The sequence below is a fragment of the Spermophilus citellus genome (assembly GCF_964194105.1).
Source record: "Spermophilus citellus genome assembly, chromosome: 6".
Lineage (NCBI taxonomy): Eukaryota > Metazoa > Chordata > Mammalia > Rodentia > Sciuridae > Spermophilus > Spermophilus citellus.
Genome location: NC_138187.1, coordinates 111,934,422 through 111,960,241, shown reverse-complemented (window position 1 = coordinate 111,960,241; position 25,820 = coordinate 111,934,422). Strand labels below are relative to the sequence as shown.

Here is a 25,820-nt window from a genome sequence, read left to right as displayed (position 1 = left end):
TGAGATACTGGGTGGCTGGAGACTCCCCGCCTGCCTCGACCGGGAGCTGAAACCAAACAGACACAGTCCAGTCACACAGCCCCATTAGGACACCCCAGCAAGGAGCCTGGGGCCCGTCATAGCAGAGTAGTGACGTCACTGGGGCTCGGCCGTCGGAATTCCTTCCCAGCAGAATCCATGTTAGCAGGCACAGTTTAACAACACAAAGAAGAAACAACAGAGTAATACAGAACCAAAACAAATCTATAGAAGAGAGCAGAAACACGGCAATCAAATAGAGCTGGAAAGTAACGTGGACAACATGAGAAAACAAGGGAAAAAAGGAGTACAAACAATGCAGGACAACTTAATTCTACAGGAGGACATAGAAACATCAGAAGCAGGGATAGGGAAAGAACTCAAGGCATACCTAACTCGAATGGAAAGGAATATTAGGGAAGACATGAGACAGCAAGTCCAAGCAATAAAAGTATATTTTGAAAATGAATTAAACAAACAAATTCAAATGGCAAAGAACAAGCTCTACCAGGAGATAGAGATCTTAAAAAAAATCAAACAATAATCCTAGAATTGCAGGAAAATATAAACCAAATTAAAAACTCAAACGAGAATATTACAAACAGACTTGATCAAGTAGAAATCAGAACATCAGATAATGAAGACAAGGTTTATCAACTTGAAAAGAATATAGTCAACACAGAAAAGATGCTTAAATCCCACAAGCAATCTATTCAAGAGATATGGGATGTCATAAAAAAACCAAATTTGAGGGTCATCAGGATAGAAGAAGGCACAGAGACTCAAACCAAAGGAATGGAAAGCATATTAAATGAAATAATTCTAGAAAACTTCCCAGAGATGAAAGATGAAATGGATTGCCAAATCCTGGAAGCCTACAGGACCCCAAACATTCAAAACCATAATAGACCAACTCCAAGACATATAATTATGAAGATAGCCAACGTACAGAACAAGGAGAGAATATTAAAAGCTACGAGAGAAAGGAGGCAGATTACATTCAGGGGTAAACCAATTAGGTTAACGACCAATTTCTCATCACAGACTTTGAAAGCGAGAAGATCCTGGAACAATGTATTTCAAACGCTGAAAAATAATGGATTCCAACCAAGAATACTGTATCCAGCAAAATTAAGCTTCAGATTTGACAATGAAATTAAAATCTTTCACGATAAACAAAAGCTAAAAGAATTCGCAGCAAGAAAACCAGCACTGCAAAGCATTTTGAGCAAAATACTACAAGAAGAGGAATTGAAAAATAGTGCCCAAAACTAACAGCAGGAGGTATCTCAGTAAAGGGGGAGGAAAATAACCAAAAAGTAAAACCAGCCAAACTAAAATAAATAAATAAAGAAGCATGACTGGAAGTACAAATCATATTTCAATTGTAACCTTAAATGTTAATGGCCTAAACTCACCAATCAAGAGACATAGGCTAGTAGCCTGGATCAAAAAAACAAATCCAACAATATGCTGCCTTCAAGAGACTCATATGATAGGAAAAGACATACACAGTCTGAAGGTAAAAGGTTGGGAAAAATCATACCACTCACATAGCCCTCGGAAGCAAGCAGGAGTGGCCATACTCATATCGAATAAAATCAACTTTAAACCTAAGTTAATCAAGGATAAAGAAGGACACTATATACAGTTAAAAGGAACCATCCACCAACAAGACATAACAATTATGAATTTGTATGCACCAAACAATGGAGCTGCAACATTCATAAAACAAACTCTCCTCAAGTTCAAGAGTCAAATAGACCACAACACAATAATTATGGGTGACTTCAACACACCGCTCTCGCCATTAGACAGATCTCTAGACAAAAACTGAATAAAGAAACTATAGAACTCAACAGCACAATCAATAACCTAGACTTAACCGACATATATAGAATATATCAACCATCATCAAGTGGATACACGTTCTTCTCAGCAGCACATGGATCCTACTCAAAGATAGACCATATATTATGCCATAAGGCAACTCTTAGTAAATATAAAGGCGTGGAGATAATACCATGCACCATATCTGATCACAATGGAATGAAATTGGAAATCAATGATAAAAGAAGGAAGGAAAAATCCTACATTACATGGAAAATGAACAATATGTTACTGAATGATCAATGGGTTACAGAAGACATAAAGGAGGAGATGAAAAAATTCTTAGAGACAAATGATAATACAGACACAACATACCGGAATCTATGGGACACAATGAAAGCAGTTTTAAGAGGGAAATTCATTTCCTGGAGTTCTTTCCTCAAACAAAGAAAAAACCAACAAATAAATGAACTCACACTACACCTCAAAAACCTAGAAAAGGAAGAGCAAAACAACAGCAAATGTAGTAGAAGACAAGAAATAATTAAAATTAGAGCAGAAATCAACGAAATTGAAACGAAAAAAAACATTGAAAAAATTGATAAAACTAAAAGTTGGTTCTTTGAAAAAATAAATAAGATAGACAGGCCTTTAGCCATGCTAATGAAGAGAAGAAGAGAGAGAACTCAAATTACCAACATACGGGATGAAAAAGGCAATATCACGACAGATACTACAGAAATACAGAAGATAATTAGAAAGTATTTTGAAACCCTATATTCCAATAAAATAGAAGATAGTGAAGATATCGATAAATTTCTTAAGGCATATGATCTGCCCAGATTGAGAAAGGAAGACACACACAATTTAAACAGACCAATAACAAAGGAAGAAATAGAAGAAGCCATCAAAAGACTACCAACCAAGAAAAGCCCTGGACCGGATGGGTATACAGCGGAGTTCTACAAAATCTTCAAAGAAGAATTAATACCAATACTTTTCAAGCTATTTCAAGAAATAGAAAAAGAAGGAGCTCTTCCAAATTCATTCTATGAGGCCAACATCACTCTGATCCCAAAACCAGACAAAGACACTTCAAAGAGAGAAAACTACAGACCAATATCTCTAATGAACTTGGATGCAAAAATTCTCAATAAAATTCTGGCAAATCGAATACAAAAACATATCAAAAAACTTGTGCACCATGATCAAGTAGGATTCATCCCTGGGATGCAAGGCTGGTTCAATATACGGAAATCAATAAATGCTATTCACCACATCAATAGACTTAAAGACAAGAACCATATGATCATCTCGATAGATGCAGAAAAAGCATTTGACAAAGTACAGCATCCCTTTATGTTCAAAACACTAGAAAAACTAGGGATAACAGGAACTTACCTCAACATTGTAAAAGCTATATATGCTAAACCTCAGGCTAGCATCATCCTAAACGGAGAAAAACTGAAGGCATTCCCTCTAAAATCTGGAACAAGACAGGGATGCTGTCTATCACCACTTCTATTCAATTTAGTTCTCGAAGTACTAGCCAGAGCAATTAGACAAAAGAAATTAAAGGCATAAAAATAGGAAAAGAAGAAATTAAATTATCGCTATTTGCGGATGACATGATAATATACTTAACAGACCCAAAAGGGTCTACAAAGAAGCTGCTAGAGTTAATAAATGAATTCAGCAAAGTGGCAGATTATAAAATCAACACACATAAATCAAAGGCATTTCTGTATATCAGCAACAAAACCTCTGAAATGGAAATAAGGAAAACCACTCCATTCACAATATCCTCAAAGAAAATAAGATACTTGGGAATCAACCTAACAAAAGAAGTGAAAGATTTATACAATGAAAACTACAGAACCCTAAAGAGAGAGAGAGAAGAAGATCTCAGAAGATGGAAAAATGTACCCTGTTCATGGATAGGCAGAACTACCATCATCAAAATGGCGATATTACCCAAAGTTCTCTACAGGTTTAATGCAATGCCAATCAAAATCCCAACGGCATTTCATGTAGAAATAGATAAAGCAATCATGAAATTCATATGGAAAAACAAAAGACCCAGAATAGCAAAAGCAATTCTAAGAAGGAAATGTGAATCTGGAGGTATAGCGATACCAGAGTTCAAACTGTACTACAAAGCAATAGTAACAAAAACAGCATGGTACTGGTACCAAAACAGGCAGGTGGACCAATTGTACAGAATAGAAGACACAGAGACTAATCCACAAAGTTACAACTATCTTATATTTGATAAAGGGGCTAAAAAACATGCAATGGAGGAAGGATAGCATCTTCAACAAATGGTGCTGGGAAAATTGGAAATCCATATGCAACAAAATGAAATTGAATCCCTTTCTCTCGCCATCCACAAAAGTTAACTCAAAATGGATCAAGGAGCTAGATATCAAATCAGAGACGCTGCGTCTGATAGAAGAAAAAGTTGGCTCCGATCTACATATAGTGGGGTCGGGCTCCAAATTCCTTAATAGGACGCCCATAGCCCAAGAGTTAATAACAAGAATAAACAAATGGGACTTACTTAAACTAAAAAGTTTTTTCTCAGCAAGGGAAACAATAAAAGAGGTAAATAGAGAGCCTACATCCTGGGAACAAATTTTTACCCCTCACACCTCAGATAGAGCCCTAATATCCAGAATGTACAAAGAACTCAAAAAATTAAACAATAAGATAGCAAATAACCCAATCAACAAATGGGCCAAGGATATGAACAGACACTTCTCAGAGGAGGACATACAATCAATCAACAAGTACATGAAAAAATGCTCACCATCTCTAGCAATCAGAGAAATGCAAATCAAAACCACCCTAAGATACCATCTCACTCCAGTAAGATTGGCAGCCATTATGAAGTCAAACAACAATAAGTGTTGGCGGGGATGTGGGGAAAAGGGTACACTTGTACATTGCTGGTGGGACTGCAAAATGGTGAGGCCAATTTGGAAAGCAGTATGGAGATTCCTGGGAAAGCTGGGAATGGATCCACCATTTGACCCAGCTATTGCCCTTCTCGGACTATTCCCTGAGGACCTTAAAAGAGCGCACTATAGGGATACGGCCACATCAATGATTATAGCGACACAATTCACAATAGCTAGACTGTGGAACCAACCTAGATGCCCTTCAATAGATGAATGGATAAAAAAAATGTGGCATCTATACACAATGGAGTATTATGCAGCACTAAGAAATGACAAAATCATAGAATTTGGAGGGAAATGGATGGCATTAGAGCAGATTATGCTAAGTGAAGCTAGCCAAGCCCTAAAAAACAAATGCCAAATGTCTTCTTTGATATAAAGAGAGCAACTAAGAACAGAACAGGAAGGAAGAGCATGAGGAAAAGACTAACAGTAAACAAAGACGAATGGGGAGAGAGAAAGGGAGAGAGAAGGGAAAGCATATGGAAATGGTAGGAGACCTTCAATGATACACAAAATTATAAGAGGTTATGAGGGGCAAGGGGGAGGGGGGAAAAAGGGGGAGAGAATTGAACAACAGCAGAGAAGGTAGAGAGGGAAGATGGGAGGGGAGGGGAGGGGGGATAGTAGGGGATAGGAAAGGTAGCAGAATACAACAGTCACTAATATGCCATTATGTAATAATGTGAGTATGTAACAGTCGTGATTCTGCAATCTGTATTTGGGGTAAAAATGGGAGTTCAAAACCCAATTGAGTCTAATGTATGAAAGATGATATATCATGAGCTCTGTAATGTTTTGAACAATCAATAAAAAAAATAGTCCCTTATGAGATGTGATATTTGCAAATAGTTTCTCTCATTCTGTGAGTTGCCATAATATTAATTTTGATGTTGAGGAAATTGTGCATATTTGGAATTTTAAATGTTTATAACATTTAAGAGAATTTGGCTTTTGCAAGTAACAGATAAGATTTAATTTATTAGCTGGGTGTGGTGTCACATACCTGTAATGTCAGTGACTTGGGAGGCAGAAACAGGAGGACTGAAAGTTCCAGGACAGCCTCAGCAACTTAGCTAGATCTTGTCTCAAAATAAAAATGAAAAAAAGAGCTGGAGAATATAGCTAAGTAGTAGAGCGCCCCTGGGTTCAATCTCTAATACCCACCCCCACCAAAAAAAAAAAGAATATTTAAAAAAATATCTGGGGCTGGGGCACAGCAGTAGCACACTTACCTAACATGTGTGAGGTCTATCAACAACTGAAAAAAATTTTTTTAAATATTTAATTTATTAAAATTCTAGGTTTTACATAAACTATGTGAAAGACATATTGTTTCATCAGATCAACTAAAGTTCTTTTTATTTATTTTTTATATTAATTAATTTATTTATTGGTACTGGGGATTAAATCCAGAGGCACTTAACAACTGAACCACACCCCTAGCCTTTTTTATTTTTTGTTTTGAGACAGAGTCTCACTAAGTTGCTGGGGATAGCTTTGAATTTGTCATCCTCCTGCCTCAGTCTCCTGAGGACTGGGATTACAGGTATGTACCACCATGCCCGGCGTAACTAAAGGTTTTGAAAAGAATATTGAAGCTGGGCATGATGGCACATGCCTGTAATCCCAGCTACTCACAAGGATAAGGCAGGAACATCACAAATTTGAGACCAGACTGAGCAACGTAGTGAGACTTTGTCTCAAATTAGATAAAAAATGCTGGGGATGTAGTTCAGTGATAGAGTACCTAACTCCCCCACCAAAAAATTGAAATTATACAATATTTAATATTTAAAGGAGGAGCATAGAAATATAACAAACTATTAATCAAAGTTCCCTGGAAAGTAACTAACTTCACATTTGCTCATAAATATGTGGCACAAAATTCATAAGCATAACTCAAATGCTTACTGAAAAAATAGTTTTATAAACTTGTAAGTTTAATAAATTGAAGAATAATTTTTAAAAAATCAAAGTAATCTCTGAATATTCTCTGTACCCTCAAGACCATTGGAAACTCACAATGTAGGTGGTAGAGCGCACCCTGGTGGTGGGAATGCTGCCCCCAGAGCCAGAGAACTCAAGCTAGGGCTGGTGTCTGAGCCTCTGAACCTCAAAGGCTTTGTTATATGATGGGGAAATGATGGTTCCCACTTCACAGAGTGGGTGTAAAGATGACAGGATGGGATGGGTGGAAACCCTGGCCTAGAGACACCTGCTGTTGTCCTCTGATATGAGGAGACTGGGTCTGAGGAAGAACAGGAAAGGGAAGAGCTAAGTAGAATCCTAGTGGATCTTGGACCTGGAACCCTTCCTGGAGCTAAGCCAGCAGCACATAACAAAATTCTAGAATGATTTTTGCCTTCTTTCTGATTTCTATTTTGAGATGGGGTCTCGCTATGTTGCCCACAGTGGGCTCAAACAATTCTGCTGCCTCGACCTCCTGAGTAGCTGGGACTATAGGCATATGCCTAGCTTTGGAATTATTATTATTATTATTATTATTATTATTATTATTATTATTTTTTAGTTGCCAATAGATTTTTCACTTTATTTGTTTATTCATATGTAGTGCTGAGGATCGAACCCAGAGCCTCACACATGCTAGGCAAGTACTCTACCACTGAGCCACAACCCCAGTCCTGGAATTATTATTATTATTACTATTTTTTGGTCAAATTTGGACTCCTCATTGAGTGCTGCTGTGCCCTTTGGAGGATTCTGGTGTCAAGGGGGCCAAGTCCAATCATACACAGGTTGTCATATACAATTTCCAAGGATCATCATTTAAAACTTTGGTGCCAAATCCTGGCCTTCTGCCTCTTGGAGTTTGACTTGGATCCCTCAGTTACCCTCAGCTCTTCAATTTCCCTCTAGCAGATACTGACGGGAAACTTCCAGATCCCACTCTGCTGGGGCTGGGGACACACAGTCACTGAGGACAGGGTCCCTGTCTTTGTGGCTCATGGGCTCCTCAGGGGTAATTACAGCGCATGTTGAGGGACGCTAGGAGAGAGGAGGCTTCAGGACCTTTGAGAGCCCACACTTCCTTCAAGTGTGAGGAAGACTTCCCAGAGAGAGGGCTCCCTCCGCCAAGATGAATAGAAGCTTGCCTTGTATGTGGGGAAGGTGGTCCAAGGGTAAAGGAAGAGCAAAACTTATAGGCAGGAGGCGGTAAAGGGCTGTTTCCCTTCTAGGTGTTCTTTTGTTTGTGTGTTTGCTCCCGGGGATTGAACCAAGGGACTCTTTACCACTGAGTTATGCTCCCAGTCCTTTTTACTTTTTATTTTGAGACAGCGTCTTGCTAGCTTGCTGAGGTCTAAGTTGCTGAGTCTGGCCTAGAACTCTTGATCCTCTGCCTCAACTCCACTGAGCCCCAGTGGCTGGGATTACAAGCAACACCATCACTGTGGCCTCTGTTTCCTTTCTGGAGGCTGCAGGCTTACCCCCCAGACCATCTCAGGGTTTCCCAGGACACCAGGGATATACAGGACAAAACCTCTCTCAGAGCACAAGGCTCTGAAGAGGGCAATTCCTGGTATTGAGTTCATCATGGACAGTGGCCCACTGTGACTTAACCCCTGTGCAGTTCTGGCACACTTCCTAGGGCTGGCAGCCTATTTTTGGCCTGGTCCTTGCAGGATGGAGTCCTTCCCCTGGGACTGGGTTTTTCTTACCCCACCTCCATAGCACCAGCTGATGGCTTTGGTCCTCAGGCCCAGCAAACCTTCAGCTCATCTCTTTCCTTGGGCTTCCCAGGCTGGGGCTGGTTCAGGAAGGTCCTGTGTCAATCTCTGTTTGCTGCGTTCTTCTCCATGATGCTGGACCTTTTCAGGGTCCCCCCTGACCCTTGTGCTCCTGGCAGTTCATAGCTTCACCTGTGACCTCTACTCCAGTGTTCTGTCCACATTCCCACTGGCTGCACTGTTCCTGCCACTTACCTTCTAATTCTGTGATGAACTTTCAGATCCAACCCATGTGTGGGGCCTCCTGTGGCGGGAGAACATTGTCTATTCCCAGACAACCTGAGGGTTTGCTGGGCATCAGTTGCCCCTGGGGAAACTCAACTCCATCATGTCCAGAGAGGAGGAAAGAATTGTCCAAGACAAAAATGAAGGGCCATAATCCAGCTCTGTAGACTTCTAGCCTGTCCCTTTTCCTTTACCCTACCCACTATCCAGTGGGCTGGAACCCTCTGCTACAGTGCCCTCCACCCAAGCCCTCCCCTCACTCCACCTAGCTTGCACTGCCTTCCTGAGCACAGCTCAGCTCAGCTCCTGGATTCTGACCCAGCAACCTTATCATAGAGCATCCCATGGGTATCAGAGACCTGCAGGAAACCCAGAGACAGCATTTCCTTCCACAAAAGGAAAGAGGGGCCCATGGGGTGAATGATGAGACAGAGTTTTTTTTTTTAATGTCTTGTTGGGGCAGGATGGGGTGGCACATTCCTATAATTGCAGCTACTTGGAGGCTGAAGCAGGAGGATCAGAAATTTAAGACTGCCTTCACAACTTAGCAAGATTCTGTCAGAAAGTTTTAAAAAGGAGGCAGGGACCAGGGATGTAATTCAGTGGCAGAGTACGTCCTCGTACATGGGAGGCCCTGGATTTGACCGATAGTACTGCAGAAAAAATTAAATAAATTTAAAATGTCATGGAACTTGGGGTATAGCTCAGTAGTAGAGCATTTGTCTAGTGTGCAGGTATAGCTCCGGGTTCCATTCCCAGCACCAAAAAAAAAAAAATCAGCATCATGAAAATGTCATAATTTTTACTATGCAAAAAAAAATTTATATTTAGAAGTACAGAAGGGAATACAGAGAAAAGGAAGTCTCTTTTTCCTCCCTGCCCCCAGCCTGAGACAGCCCCTGCTTTCTGCTTTCCTTACGTACACTTCCAGGGAGAACCCATGTGTACGCAAGCATATGTGTGGGTTTTTGTTTTTTTTTTTTTTTGCCTATTTTTAAGCTCAAATGATAATGTGGTAGAATTTGAATTAAAAATATTCTCACATCATGCAATGTGTCCCAAAAAGGATAAGATTACCTACTAAAATAAACTTTAGGACAGGAATAAATTTAGGAACACAGAAAGATGCCCAGGATATATTGTTAAGTGAAAAAAAAAAAAGTCTCCAAAATAGGATGACTGTAGGGTTCTATTTTTGTTAAAAGAAAGTTATGTTCACTAAGTATCTTTTAAAAGTTCAAACTGTCACAACCAAAAGGGGTCTAAGGAGATATGACAGTTAAATGTAATGTGGGATTCCAGGTGGGATACTGGAATAGAAAGAGGACACTAGGTTAAAACTAAGGAAACCTGAATAATATTTAATTGACTATACATACAAATAATATCCAGCCTTAACAAAGAAGGAAATCCTGCAAAATATGACTACACAGAAGAACCTCAAGGATATTATGCCAAGTTAAATAAGCCAGTCACAGAAGGACAAATATGTCAAGACCCCACCTATGTGAGGTGCCTAAAACAGGCAGCACAGAAGAGGAGAGGAGGGGGCAGGTGGTGGCCAGGGGTGGGGAGTAGAGGAAATGAGGAATTGCTAATCAGTGTGAATAAAATTTCAGTTATGCCAGATGAATAAGTTCTAGAGATCTTCTCTAACAATATAGTACCTATAATGAACAGTATTGTAGGGGTGGCAGGGGGTGGTGGGGTGGGGCTTAGCGGTAGCACTGGCCTAGCATACCAGGCCCTGGGTTTCATTCCCAGTATTACAGAAAGAAAAAAAAAGATCACAAAAAAATCCCCAATACTATGTTATATACTTCAAAATCTGTTATGAGAGTAATCTCATATTGTGTTCTTACCACAGTAAAATTTTGTGGGTTAGGGGGAGCACTTGCCTAGCGTGTATAGTGTGTAGAGCTCTGGGTTCCATTCCCATCATTAAATTAAAAAAAAATTTAACAAAGAAAATCCAAATTGGGTATGTTCAGATGCCTGTAATTCCTGCTACTTGAAAGACTGAGGCTGGAAGATCACAAGTTGGAGGCCAGTCCTGGCAACTTAGGGAGACCCTGTCTCAAAAAAATAATAATAAAATAAAAAGGGCTGGGAATGTAGTAAGAATGCCCTTGGGTTTGATCCCCAGCACTGCAAACAAACAAACAAACTAAACTAAAATGCTAAGGAGATCTGAATAAGTATGAACTTCAATTAATAATGTGTTATTGACTATAAGGCATGTTAAATAAATTACCATATTAATGTAATATGTCAAGAATAGGGAAGACTGAAGCCCACAGCTTGGGAGACTGAGGCAGGAGGATCACAAGTTTGAGGTCAGCCTCAGCAACTTAGTGAGGCCCTAAGCAACTTAGCAAGACTCTGTCTCAAAATAAAAAACAAAAATGGAAAAAAGCTGGGGAATGTGGCTCAGTGTTAAAGCAACCCTGGTTCAACACCCAGTACCAAAAAAAAAAAAAAAAAAAAATAGGGGAATCTGGGTATGGGGGCATTCTGTGTTCTGCATTTTTTCTTTTTTTTTTTTTTAAAGGAGAGAGAGAGAGAGAGAGAGAGAGAGAGAGAGAGAGAGAGAGAGAATTTATTTATTTATTTATTTTAGTTCTCGGCGGACACACATCTTTGTTGGTATGTGGTGCTGAGGATCGAACCCGGGCCGCACGCATGCCAGGCGAGTGCGCTACCGCTGAGCCACATCCCCAGCCCTGCATTTTTTCAATAATTCTAAAACTGTCCCAAAATAAAAAGTTTAAGAAAAGTCTGGATGACAACATAATATTCTCTTCTGATACTGGAATTACATGTGATTTCCCCCATTTGGTTTATCTGTGTTTTCTAAGTTTTCTGTAGTGGCCATGTATTGTTTGTATCATGAATTAACAGATCAGGTCATTAGCTAGACCGTGCTGTTGTCTCCCCCTCAAGGTGTAGCGAGCGTCCCTGGCACCGCAGCCACTCTGCAGTGTGTGCTATGAATGCTCAGGTACATAGGGCCACACTCCAGGAAAAGGGCTGCTCTCCTTGGAGACATAAAGACTCAAGGTGTCTCTGGGGGGATTGTAATGTACTCATCTATTCTTAGCTAGGACCACCTTCCAGGTTCACAGCATTATACTTAAAAAGAAATTCTCCACTTAAATAAAAAGTCATGGACTCTGTGTGTGTGTGTGTGTGTGTGTGTGTGTGTGTGTGTGTGTGTGTATGTTAGTGGTAGAGCGATTGCCTAGCATGCTCAAGGCCTGGGTTCCATCCCCAGAAAAAATAAATAAATAAATTGTACTACAGAAAAACAACGATGACAATTTTTCTTTATTATGCCAGGGGCATAAAAAACTACTGAGCCACAAAAAAAAATCCCCTTTTGAATATTTTATTTAGAGACAGGGTCTCACTGAGTTGCTTAGGGCTTTGCTAAATTGCTGAGGCTGGCTTTGAACTCACGATCCTCCTGCCACAGCCTCCCAAGCCACTGGGATTACAGGTGTACGCCACCACACCTAGCAACAATAACAATTTTTTTAAATTAAAAAATTATGTTTTATAATTGGCAAAAATAATAATAAATGTTTATGTCAATGCATATGGTAATTATGCATTGGTGATATGTATTAATTATGCACATAGTATGTGTTCATTGTAGAAGAATTAGAAATACATATAACACAATTAAGAAAATCAAAGCCTTGGTTCTACTGCTCAGGAAGAATGACTTTGTACATTTTTGGAGTTTATTCTCAGACCCTTAAATCCCTACATTCATAGTACAGACTGTCCTTGACTTATGATGGTTCCACTTAAGATTTTTAACTTTTACAATGGTGTGGAAGCAATATACATTCAGTAGAAACCATATTTTGAATTTGGATCTTTTCCCAGGCTAGTGATATGCTATACAGGCACAGCTCCCAGCCTGTCCCACAATCATGAGAGGAAGCCACTGATTCTCTACTGTGGACTGTGTTGCTAAGCTAGGAGTTTAGTAGGTCATGCATATTCAATGCATTTTATTTAGTATTTATTTATTCATTGTGGTGTAGGGGATAGAACATAAATGGGCCTTGCATGTGCTAGGCAATTGCTCTACTGAGCCACATCCCCAATTCTTAAGTGCATTACTTAGAAAAATTTCAGCTTAAGCTGAGTGGTACATGCCTATAATCCCAGCTACTCAGTAGAAGGCTGAGGCAGGAGAATCTCAACTTCAAGGTTAGCCTGAACAACTTAGCAGGGGCCTGTCTCAAATAAAAAAATAAAAAGAGTTCAATTCCTAGTACCATTATCAACACACACACACACACACACACACACCAAGAAATTTTCAACTCAAGTTGAGGAACATCTTCATGAGTATATATGCATACATATAACTGTTTGGAAAAATTGGATCATGTAATGACTATAACTTGATAATTCACTTTTACCAACTAGCAGTGAACTGTTTTCTATGTTAAATAAATACAAATCTTCTCCCTCTCCCCTGATTTTTAAATAATTGAACAAATATTTATGGAGTCCCACCATAAGCTGGGAAGTGTTCTGGGGCCTGGGAACCCAGCGGTACACACAGACCCGCTCTACCCTCCCAAGCAGGCAGGCTGTGAAGTCTAAGTGAGGACATCTGCGTCGCTGGGCCATGGTTGTGAAACAATGCGTGAACAGTACGTGATGTGGGGGCGCAAAGGTGGCAGCACATACTGCCTGGGCCTTGGAGGGTGCAGAGCCTGCCCGGGTACTCTCAGGACTTCAGCCTCCCCATCTTCTCCCCTCCCTCATAATTGTGCCTCGTCCTCCAGGGCTGGACATCCACTTCATCCACGTGAAGCCCCCCCAGCTGCCTTCAGGTCGTACGCCAAAGACCTTGCTGATGGTACACGGCTGGCCTGGCTCCTTCTACGAGTTTTATAAGATCATCCCACTCCTGACTGACCCCAAGAGCCACGGCCTGAGTGATGAGCATATTTTTGAAGTCATCTGCCCTTCTATTCCTGGCTACGGCTTCTCAGAGGCATCCTACAAGAAGGGTACGGGGTGGGAGGGGTTGCTGCTGGGGGCCATGGAATGCTCTCCTTCCAGGAGGATGAGGTGGGCCAGAGACCAGAGAGGCTGGGAAAAGAGGAGTCCAAGAGTCATTTTCTTACGCTAAAGGGCCAGCAGGTCTTAGGATCTGAATCTGAGGACGTGGTGGGCCATAGGCTGGGTAGAACAGTGGTCAGCACTGTTCAGTGCTGCTCAGGGCTTTGTGTTCTATGAGTTCTCAGGAGCAGGTCCACATCTAGGCCCTAGATTGTTCCAGTCCAGAAGACTGACCAAGGGTGGGCCCAGAGACATCTCACAGGGGCTGTCCCAAGCCCCTCTGTGCCCATACTGCCCCTGCACAGAAGTAGGCGTAGGGCACACTGTCTTCTGGAACTAGAGGACTCCTCCTTGGCTCTCACCTTAGCCTGGGGGGAGGTGGGCCTGAGGAACTTCACAAACCCAAGGAGTGACCTTCCTCTGACTCCATTCTTTTTTCCCCTTCACAACCAGGCTTCAACACGGTGGCCTGTGCAAGGATATTTTATAAGCTGATGTTGCGACTGGGCTTCCAGAAATTCTATATTCAAGGCGGGGACTGGGGGTCCCTGATCTGCACCAACATGGCTCAGCTGGTGCCCAGGTGAGCTCTCATTCAGGTGCATGAGCATGTGCACAGCCTCTAAAAGGATCTTTGTTCAGGGCAGGTATCTGGACTGGAGGGTGGTTCATACCAGTTCCTGCCTGGGCATAGTATCTGAGCCTTGGGGTTCCCTCTTGCCAGGGGCCACCCAGGCAGGGATGCTTGTCAGCCCACGGGAGAGAAGACAGGTTCTGTAATCATTCTGCAGGGCATATATGGGCATGTTGACCTGGCTCCTCCCATTTGGTGTAACACAAAGTTGGTGACTCTGGGCCAGGTATCCAGGCAGAGAATGCCAGTGAGAGGAGGTAAAAGTGGGGGATTAGACCTTTCTTGGGGACCACGCTCTGGAGGAGCCCTGAACAGAACTCTCTAGGAACTATTTCCTTCCCCAACCCCTCTGCTCCAACTCATGTGGACACCCCAGGTGCTGCAGGAGCCTGGCACATCAACCCTGTAGCTGTCTCTTCCTCCTCCATCTCTTCTCTCTCTCTGCCTTTCTTATACTAGCCCAGCCTCACCTGAGCCCATTTCTCTGCCCTCAGGCACGTAAAAGGCCTGCACTTGAACATGGCTTTTGTTGCAAGAAATCTCTCCAACCTGACCCTTTTGTTGGGACAGCGTTTCGCAGGATTTTTGGGCTTCACTGAGAGAGATGTGGAGTTGATGTTTCCTTGGAAGGACAAGATTTTCTATAACATCATGAGGGAGAGCGGCTACCTACATATCCAGGCCACCAAGCCAGACACCGTGGGTGAGCACACCGGGATGGGGGGACCTCACTACCCCCAGGATGAAAACCCCTTATAAGGAACTAAGAGCTAGTTTTGTTATTGTTGTTTGGGGAATGGGTTGGGTGTTTTGTTTGTTTGCAGTGCTAGGGATGGGACCCAGGGCCTCAGGCATGCTAGGCAAACAGTCTGGCACTGACTCAGGACCTCAGCCCTTCTCAGAACTCTTTAGACCTTTAACCTGGATTTCCCCATAGAACTGAGTTTATGTATCATCATCAGATTCCCAAGATAATCCAAACTCTGTGTGGTTCACTCAATGTTGGTTAGTAGCTTTAAAGCCCCCCACCCCCTGCCCCTGAAGCTAAGTCCTGTCCTAAGAAGCAGAGGGGCCTTGGCAGCTCTGGAGCTATTGGAAAAGAGTATAGGGGGCCCACACTCTGGGGGAAAATTCACCCTAATAGTGAGGGGTGGACCCAGCAACCATTTCTGCCACTAGGGCCCTGTTACGGGATACTTTTCTTAAAAGCAAAAAATTATGATTCTTATGCAAATATAAAATGAACATGTGTCCAAAATTGTATTTAACTCAGTTTCTAAAGGAACTAGTAAAATGTTAAAACAACAATAGGGGCTGGGGAGATAGCTCAGTCAGTAGAGCACTTGCCTCTCACACACAAGGCCCTGGGTTCAGAGTGATAATTAAATGTCCACTGGACAAAATTTACTTGCTTTTCTATGAACAAAAATTATTTGCATCATTCTCACTGTTCCGTAATGGCAGGGCTTGCCTAGCATATGTGAGGTATTGGGTTTGATCCTTAGCACCACCTTAAAAAACAAATAAATAAAATAAAGGCAGGCTGTCCATCTATAATTACAAAATCTTTTTTTATTTTTGAAAACTACAAAAAAAACATAAAACAGAAGACAATCAATCACCTGTAAGCACTCTTCCTCCCTCCCCCTCTCCTTCAGAAAAGCTTCACTAACATTTCAGTTGATGAATGTTCACAAGCTACTACACTCATATGCCCCACATGACCCCGATACCCAGACACTGGTGGTGATCTCTTTTTTTTTTTTTTAAAGAGAGAGAGAGAGAGAGAGAGACAGAGAGACAGAGAATTTTTAATATTTATTTTTTAGTTCTCGGCGGACACAACATCTTTGTTTGTATGTGGTGCTGAGGATCAAACCCGGGCTGCACGCATGCCAGGCGAGCGAGCTACCGCTTGAGCCACACCCCCAGCCCCGGTGGTGATCTCTTGCAGGCACTGTCCCCACCAAGGGTGGCCTCCCTCCTCACTTCCAACCACATTCTTGATAGTTTGGCTTTGCCTGTTCTCACTCTTCCTAAGAATGGAACCATAGAACATGTCTCATGGGAGTCTGGCTTCTTTTGTTCAATATGATGTTTGTGGGGTTATTTATGGTATTATCCCAGGCATTTTTTTGGTGCTGAAGAGCAAACCCAGGGCCTTGCACATGCCAAGAACATACTCTACCAGTGTGAGTTCCACTCCTGGTGCCCTCAGCTTTTTAAAAAATTTTTTTGGGGTGGGGGGAGTACTGAGAATTGAACCCGGGGGCACTCAACTGCTGAGCCACATCCCCAGCCCTTTTTTGTATTTTATTTAGAGACAGGGTCTCACTGAGTTGCTTAGGGCCTTGCTAAGTTGCTGAGGCTGGCTTTGAACTCACAATCCTGCCTCAGCCTCCCAAGCCACTGGGATTACAGGTGTGTGCCACCGTGCCCAGACCCTCAGTTATTTTTAATTATTGCACAGGATTTTAGCTAATGGGTATATTGATATTTATTTGTAACTGATTACCCTATTTTGAATTAAAATTTTAGGTTGTTTCTTGTTTTTCAATATCAGGGCATATGGATCCTCAAAAAACAGAAAACAAAACCCCCCAAATTTATCTCTTTAAAAACAGTGTCCTGGGCTAGGGACATAGCTCAGTGGTATAGTATTCATCTAGCAGGCACAAGACCCTAGCTTGATCCCCAGCACTGCAAGATAGTTCTCACTTGGGTATCCAAGTTTGAAGAAAGGTGCACATATTCCAAACAAATCCCCATGAGATCATGGGAAGTAGGACCCCAATCTATCCCATGAAGCTGCCCAGGGTTAAGGATGTGGCATGCATAGCACTCTGTGGGGCCAGCACCATAGCTCAGTCGCGATGGCCAGTGCCCTGGTGCCCAGGTACCCAGGCCTGAGTCCCTCCCTTACTCCTTCCCGCCCAGGCTGTGCTCTGAATGACTCTCCCGTGGGACTGGCTGCCTACATTCTAGAGAAGTTTTCCACCTGGACCAATTCGGAATTCCGAAACCTGGAAGATGGAGGCCTGGAGAGGTGAGGTCTCCTCTATCCCCCTGTCAGGTCCCTGGTCCCAGCAGCCACCTTCCTCACTCCACTCACTCTCTTGCTCCTCATTTCTGTTTCTCCATGTGGGGTTCCAGCAAGTTCCAGCTCTCTTTGGCTTCCCCACAAATCCTAACCCTGCAACCAATGTGTCCCCATTTGGGGGATGAGGAAGCATCTCGCAGCTGGCTCCAAGCCTCACAGTGGGGTGGTGAGGAACAGGATGCAGGACATCCAGCCTCCTCCTGGGATGAGGAAATTGAGGGCACTGAACACTTCTTCATTGTCAAGAATAGCCCTGGGAGCTGATCAGGTTGGGGGCTGCAGGAGGACTAGGGGTGGGGGCAGCATCCTGTCTCCTGGAGCCTTAGAGGCTACAGCCTTAGAGTGCGTGACTCCTCACTCCTGGCCTGACTACCACTTCAGAGTCAGCTCTGACTCACTCTCCAGGGCCCACCCTTTCTTTATTCCTTCAGTGACATACATAGCACCAGACCCAGAACTGGGGGTGGGGAATACAGAGTGAAATGAGACTGGATCTGCCTTGGGGGGCAGGGGCTCTATCTCTGCCATGCTTAGTCCTAGCACCTACAAGAATGCTGGGCTATAGTAGGTGCTCAATAAATAGGTGTTAGATGAATGAGCTCTACAGATAATATGCCAAGGACTGTGGGAAATCAGAAAAATGAGGGTTCACTTTGTCTAAGGGGGACAGAGAGGAAGTGACTGCTAAAATATATTTGATCTGGGATTTGAAGAATGAGTAGGAGTTCACTGGATGAAGGAATGAAATTTAGGTAACGAGAAAAACAATAAAATGCAAGGTACACTTGGAAAGGGTGACTTGTCCACAGGCAAGTCATTAGACAGACCTGGAGCTCATTCCTCTAAGCAGGTCCTCCAGGAGCCTTAGCAAACCCTCCCCCTGAGATCTCTTTTTCCCACCTCACACTCTGCAGGACCCAAGGGTGGGTGGAGTTTCATCAGGACCACTGTGGCAGGGGGCCTGGCCTGTAGCAGGTGTGGGCCCCACCAGACCTGGGCAGCTCCTGCAGCATCTGCCCTGGCAACAGGAACACCAAAGCTCTGAGCAGGGGACTGACAGGATGAGATCTGTGTTCTAGAAAAAACACTAACACAGGAAATGGTGGTTGTGGTAGTTTTCAAGCTGTGATCAGAACCAAAGGGAGACAGAAGCACTCAGCTCACTTGGCAAAAGCCAGTTCACAGAGTTTACATGTTTGTTTTAATTATACAATCATTGACTGGTTTTTATTTTATCATCAAAATTATATTTAAAAAGACATTCATATAGGGGAAGTGGGTGTAGCTCAGTGGTAGAGCTCAAATATGCAAAGCCCTGAATTCAATCCCCGGCACCACAAAGTTGCATATGCTGCTGGGCACAGTGGTGCATGCCTATAATCCCGGCAGCTCCGGAGGCTAAGGCAGGAGGATTGTGAGTTCAAAGCCAGCCTCAGCAATTTAGTGAGGTCCTAAGCAACTCAGTGAAACCCTGTCTCTAAATAAAATATAAAAAAGGGCCAGGGATGTGGCTCCATGGTTAAGTGCCCCTGGATTCAGTTCCTGGTACCAAAAACAAAACAAAAAAAAAAGTGCATATGATTTCAGTGCAGCTAGTGAAGCCTAAATAGCCAGCCCTAAGTCCATTCCCCCGATCCTGCTCCATGCTGTTGCTGCTAGAGATCAGGATTTACAGAGGAAGTATTAAGGACTAAGGAGAACATATTCCTGAATATGAAAATGTCTTAATATGTTCTTTATACCCAAGAAGCCCCTTGTTACACAAATTCTTCATGTTTTCCTGTTTAATATGAAGGCCTTCCTGAATGCCTCTCTTTTGCCCTCAGCCTCTCCTCCTTCCAGCTTCCAGCTTCATTAGTCAGGAGCAGGGTAGAAGTAAATTGAATATTCCTTAAAATAAATGTAGTTCAGAAAGTGAAAATATAATTAACTCAGGCTGAGGCAGTAGCTCAATGAGAAATACTTGCCTAGCATGAGTAAGGCCCTGGGGTTCCATCCCCAGCGCCACACACACACACACACACACACACACACACACACACACACAGGGTGTGGCGGTGCGTGCCTGTAATCCTAGCTACTTGGAAGACTGAGACAGAGGACTGAAAGTTCGAGGCCAGGCTGTGCAACTTAAGATTATCTCAAAAAGTATCTCAAAATAAAAAAGAAAATAAAAAAGACTTGAGATGTAGCTCAATAATAAGCTGATCTAAATGGCTGAGGGAAACAAGTGAACTCAGCCAAGTGTCCGTTTGGAGTGAATTGGCTTCTAATGAATCGACTCATTGCCCTGGAGCAGAGGGCCAGGCAGGAGGCCCAGGAAGTGTTCTGTGATTCAGGGAACAACCACAGGAGCAGGGACGGAGACGGGTGGGAGTGGAGGAATGAGGGCAGCCAGGGCTTGGAGGGAACAGGGACAGGGAAGAGTCCACGAGGACCCAGGCTTCTGGCTCCATGCCAGGGCCTGGAGATGCCATTGTTCAATGGGGAATGAGGATGAGAAGGGGAGCCACCGTGTGTGAGTGGGTACAAGTGTGGGGGCGGGAGGGGGGCTGGCATCAGGGGAAGGGCTCAGCAGAGATGCTGAGCTCTTTCTTGCTGTGGACTTGGTTGAAGGGCAGTTACCAGAGGGTGTCCAGGTCGAGATGTTCACTTGGTAACTGAACCCGCAGATCTGGAGCGCAGGTGGGGCTGGACCCGAGGAGCTTATTCCGCTGTGTTGGTGGTGGAGTTAGTGGGTAGAGGCAGGGGGATCTCCACAGAGAAAACACAGGCCGCAGGATGCGGGGGGGAGCCTTATTGGCTACCAACGAGTGGGGAAGTAAAGAGGGAGGGAGAGAAAGAGATGGACAGATAGACCTGGGGGACAAAACCTAGTTGACAGGCCCCTACCCACAAGGCCTGGGCAGCAGGGGCAGCTTCAGGGTACAGGATTGAGGAGGGATGGGAGGTGAAAGGGGACAGGAGCATGGAGGGAGGGCAGGTGGAGAAAGGACCTTGGGGTGACATGAGACCTTAGACGGGAGGAGGTCATTGGCAGTTGGGCCAAGGAAGCAGATGGAGGCATTCAGGAATCCCCAAAGACAGTTTAGCCCCTGCGACTGCCCTCTGCATTCAGCCTGCTTCCCTTGCCAAGCTAATCTGAGTGAACACCTTCTCCTCATTTTACTCTCCTCTTGAGGCTCAGTGCAGAGGTCACCTCTGAGAAGCCTGCCCTGACTTCTCCCTCCACCTGGGCAAAACTTGTCCCTATTCCCCCCCACACCTCTGTCACAAACTTACCCCCACCTCTGTCACAGGACAGTATAGTCAGTGACTTATGACTCAGTCTCCCTGCCAGGCCATAAGGCCCCTCCTCCAGGAAAGGCACCCAGCCCCATGCATCTTTGGAGCCTTAGCACCTAGCATACAGTTGGTGCTCAATGAGTGAATCCTCACTGCACTCACTTGGGAGTTCCAACAATCTAGATGAATGGGCTGTCTTATTGATGGACCTGGATTTTGTAGAGTGGTTTTACTTCTGATGCTTCCACGTGTTTTCTATGTAGTGGTAATCCTGTTTTTGTCAGAGGAAAAACTGGAGAAACTAAAGGGTAAACAAGAGTTCACCAGAGTCCCAGGGCTCTTTGGTAATATGGCTATGACCAGAACCTGGGTCCCTTGACTCCTAGTTCATGGCTTCTAGCCAGCTGGATCCTGAGGAAGACTCAGAGGTGGGGCCTCTTCCTGCCTCCTGGGGCTCCAAGTCCAGACAGCACCCAATGAATACAGAAGTCCCTCAGGATTCTGGGAAGTGAGAAATTCATTGCCCTAGAGAACCCTGGATCCTTGGAACTGGGCTTTCTGGAGAGTGGAATTGGCAGAGTCCACTGTGGGAGAGCTGAGACAGGCAGGACAGGGACAAGGGCTGTGGAATGTGTATCCTGCCTTGGGTCTGGATTTTCCTCCTAGCAGTAAAACAGATAATAACACTACCTACATCACAAGAGTGACTGAGCAATCAATGGATTAGACACACACTCTTCCTTGTCATTAGCACTCTGCATCAAGGGTCCTCACAATAGCTGGTGACCCTGGACCAAGCCTGCCTGTGGCAGGGGATAATGTTACCTACCTTGAAATGACATCTGAGCGGGGAAGCCAGGGGGCTTGGCTCATGCCTACAGCTGAATGTAGCAGTGCTTTGCTTTTTTATACAACTACATTTGGCACCAAGAGTGGACCTTCATGTTCTGCTTCCCCAGGAAGTTCTCTCTGAATGATCTGCTGACCAACATCATGCTCTACTGGACAACAAAGACCATCGTCTCCTCCCAGCGCTTCTACAAGGAGAACCTGGGTCAGGGCATGAACCAAAAGCATGAAAGGTGAGCCTGGCTGAGCTGGGAGTAGGAGTCTCTGAGGCTGGGAACAGGGGGTTGGCCTGATTTTAAATTCAAGCAGGGAGAAGTGGGGGGGTGGCATAAAATAACTATAGCTGAGGGAATCCCAGGCCTGGCCCCCAGATGTCCCTCAGGGCCTACCCCCTAGCCCAGGATGCTGGCCCATATGCAGACCCTCAGGTGGCAACAAAGGGAAAGGCAAGCACATATGAAGCCGTAGAGGCTGTCCCATGCCCCTGCCTGGGTGGCCTCATAGAAAACACAAGGTCCTTAGTTGGAATTGAGGGGTGTCGTGGGAGGGTGGTTAAAACCTTGGGTCTTTCTTTATGACTCCATGTGGGCTTGCTGAGCCCTCCTCCCATTCACTTAGGGGCCACAGAGTACACACCACAGGCTCACCCCTCTTGGAATTTGTGTTCTTGTAGGATGAAGGTCTTCGTGCCCACTGGCTTTGCTGCCTTCCCTTGTGAGATCCTGCATGTCCCAGAAAAGTGGCTGAAATCCAAGTTCCCCAAACTCATTTCTTATTCCTACATGGCCGCAGGAGGCCACTTCGCTGCCTTTGAGGAGCCGAAGCTGCTCGCCCAGGACATCCGCAAGTTTGTTACACTGGTGGAGCAACAGTGACACCTGTGGGGACTGACCATGGCCTCAGAAGCAGCCCTGGCTCCCCAGTCTTGTCTTGAAGAAGATGCCCCTTTTCTGAAGATGGGGCTTGCTTTTGTCCCCTGCCCTCTCTGGGAGCCCAGCTTACCCCTCCACTCTCATCCACACCCACTATACAACATGGCTTTCATAATAAATGATTTTACTTCTAAGAGTGGCGGGAACCAAACAGCATGTCTGGAGCGCCCCTGGGTCCACATTTGTACAGAGAAGGGCCCCCTTGCGGCCCTCTGCTGCCCCTCCTCACTCATAAGGGTAGGAGAAGCTTTGGGGGGCCAAGGTCACTAGCCAGGACTACCCTGTAGGAGGCAGCCCCAAAGGACAGGTGGTGCTACCCTAGCCCCTCTCAGGATCAATGTCACTCAGCAGAGGCGTGCCTGGGGGGCTCAGTGTGAGATGACCTGGAAAGCCCAGGGACCATGGGCCAGCGCAGGTGGCACCTACAGAGCGCCACTGGGCTAGAGGAAGTCTCTGTGCACTGAAACCGCCCTTCCCACCTGGCCCTCGGCAGCGCCCCTGGCCTCTGCTGCATCTTGCCAAGCTCTTGTGCTTCTGGCACCCTCTGGAGGCAGCAGGGAGGAGGTGTCTGGGCAAAAGTTCAGACAGGTCCCAGCCCCCAGATCCTAAAGGAAGGAAAAAGACAAGGTGCTGCCAGTCCTCCCTGCTGGTGTCGCAGCTCAAGGGCAGCAGACAGTCCTGAATCCAGACCAGACACCTCCTCCACTCCTCTCTACTTAACCACACTGGCCTCCCTTGGCTCCAAGAAAGGCCTGAGCACTGCCCTTACCCATCTTGAGCCTGGAGAGAGCCGCCCTGGAGTGAACCCCACACACTTGCCCTGAGACCAGATCTTACCAACCTAGCCCAGCGGGCACTTTATTAGTGACCCTCCTTTTCTCTGCCTTTCTCCCCAATCTTGTCTTGAAGAAGATGCCCCTTTTTTGAAGAAGGGGCTCACCTCTGTCCCCTGATCCTCATCATCTCTCCCTTACCGAGTCACAGAATCCCTGGCAACATGATAAAAACCTGCATAGCTGGCAGGAGCCTGCTGCAGCTGGGACTGATGCTCCCACCCCAGCTCCCCCAGCTCACTTCAGGAGCAGCCTGGAGGGCTGCCTGGCTAGGGCCAGCGGGGTGCTGGACTCCCCTCTAGGTTTCATCCCAGATGTGATCGCTGCAGGCTTTCTGGTCACTAGTCGTCCATGAGCCTGTAGAGGGACAGGCTGTGTTGGGTACTCAGAGAGACAATTTCTCCTTCTCATCCAACATAATCTTTGTCTGAGGAACAAAATTCCAGCACATGATCTTGGCTATAAACCACTGGGACTGCTAGAGCTGGAAGCTTGCTCAGGAGGCAGCTGGGAACATAAATGTGCAGAATCGCAGGTGAGCAAATGAGGGTGGGGGGGCCACAGCTGTTCCCCACACTTCTGCTGTGAGCCGAAGAAAAGAGGACCCACTTGATGGCTCTTAACCTAGCCGCCCCAACCCTTCCCCCTCAGCTAAGGGCCTGAGTCCTAGGCCCTTCTGATTCTATATTTTCAGAACAGTGGGGCTTAAAACAGCTGGAAAGAAGTCCTGAACTTGGTAGGGGTTGGAGTCAATCTGCTTTTCCACCTGAGTCTTCTCTAGGGCTCCTGAGCCTGGCCCAGACCAGCAGCTTGCCCACCCTCAGGCCTCCTGGTAGGCAGAGACCACATTGTCCGCAGGGCTCTGGGCTAAGTGCTGTCCAGGGAGAGTCCCGCTGATGTTATGGATGGCGCCATAGGTCTGTTGCTGCTGCGGGGACAGGGCTGTCCTCTCCGAGGCCAAACCACTCAGAATCCGGGGCACATAGGGCTGTCAACAGATAGGGGAGTTAGTGTCTGGGTGGTGGCAGGCATGAGATTCCATACCCATTCCTCTAGGGCCCCTCCTTCCAGCCAAAGGACCCATGCAAAGAAATAACAGCATCACTTTAGGACATCAGGGCACAAAATATGCCAATTGCAGAATTTCCCAGCAGCCAGGGCAAAACAGAAAACACAACCAATGACACAGTTCTCGTGATCATATAGAAGGAAGCACAACAGAAAAGTTTCCTGCATTTCTCAGAAGAAACAACTTCCTAGCAATGGATTCTAGGAGAACTTTCACTTTATATAGGAAACAAGTCTATCTACAGAGGCAAGTCTGTAGAAATTATGCATTCTCCCCACTCCAGGCTCCAGCCCACCCCCAATACCATCCTGCCCCACCCCTCCCCAGGCCCAGGCTGAGAATGAAACACTTACACCCTCCTACTGCCCTGCTCATCCCTTGCCTGGCTTGCATAGCCACAGGTGTCTCTGGGTAATGAATCTCTCTGAAGACCTTTTCCTCTGGGGCTTGTCCAAGGACAGACACTGATAAGAGTGCCTGACATAGAGGAGGCAGACACTGGAAAGAACACTGCTAATGAGATCAGCCACCACCTTGGCCTCACATATGTCAGGATGACCAGCAGTCACAGCTGTGGCATCCTATGGCTTTGGGATCCTGCCCCACTCTGAGAGGAGGACACTGGAGACCAGAGGCAGGGTGAACTGGCCCAGTAAGAGTCCTGGTATCTTTTGAGCATTATGCCTCACTCTGAGGCAGGTGCATCATCCATTTGTTGAACTCAAGGGGGGACTGACACCTCTTGGTACCTAGTGGAGGACCACACAGGTGCGTGAATGACTGGTGGTAAAGCTTTGTCCAACCACAGGGCTCCTGATGGCGTTCACTATGCCCCAGACTCATCAGACATTAGATATGCAGAGAGGGAAAGTGAGCGCGGAACTGAACCTAGGGGGATGGGCGAACATCCACCAAGACCAATTATCTTCCCAGTGACTGATGTGGCTTCAGATATGCAGGTTAAAATATCCAGAGGGACTAGGGATTCTTTCTCCATTCTCATTAATTCCGAAACTTGTCTGCCGTGTGATCAAGGGATTTCTATCCTAACAAGAGATGATCAAAGCACATCAGCCAGAACCTGTCTGAAGGGAACCTCTACCACCAGAGTGAGACAGAGCAACAAGCACTCAGGGGTAAAGATAGATAAAGACAGCTTACTGTGAATGGTAGGGGCACGTGGGCCTCTGTCTCACTTCCTTTGTCACTTGATGATTCTTCTGTCTGCAGATAACAGCAAAGAAG

General features: G+C 45.2%; 2 protein-coding genes across 6 annotated transcripts in view; one reads left to right on the top strand and one right to left on the bottom strand.

The window, feature by feature from the left end:
• Positions 1-22,807, top strand: part of EPHX1 (epoxide hydrolase 1) — a 75,874-nt gene extending 53,067 nt beyond the window's left edge. For all 3 annotated transcript variants that reach the window (XM_081297830.1, XM_081297829.1, XM_081297828.1), the window contains 6 exons: positions 13,594-13,821; positions 14,327-14,456; positions 15,002-15,210; positions 17,445-17,553; positions 21,852-21,974; positions 22,415-22,807. In XM_081297830.1, coding sequence (XP_081153956.1) covers positions 13,594-13,821; positions 14,327-14,456; positions 15,002-15,210; positions 17,445-17,553; positions 21,852-21,974; positions 22,415-22,616 — 1,001 coding nt within the window. In that variant the 3' untranslated portion in view covers positions 22,617-22,807. The remainder of the gene's footprint in view (positions 1-13,593; positions 13,822-14,326; positions 14,457-15,001; positions 15,211-17,444; positions 17,554-21,851; positions 21,975-22,414) is intronic.
• Positions 22,808-22,981: 174 nt separating this feature from the next.
• TMEM63A (transmembrane protein 63A) overlaps positions 22,982-25,820 on the bottom strand; it is a 40,126-nt gene continuing 37,287 nt past the window's right edge. For all 3 annotated transcript variants that reach the window (XM_081297825.1, XM_081297826.1, XM_081297827.1), the window contains 2 exons: positions 25,737-25,799; positions 22,982-24,494 (listed from right to left, as the gene is read on the bottom strand). In XM_081297825.1, coding sequence (XP_081153951.1) covers positions 24,327-24,494; positions 25,737-25,799 — 231 coding nt within the window. In that variant the 3' untranslated portion in view covers positions 22,982-24,326. The remainder of the gene's footprint in view (positions 24,495-25,736; positions 25,800-25,820) is intronic.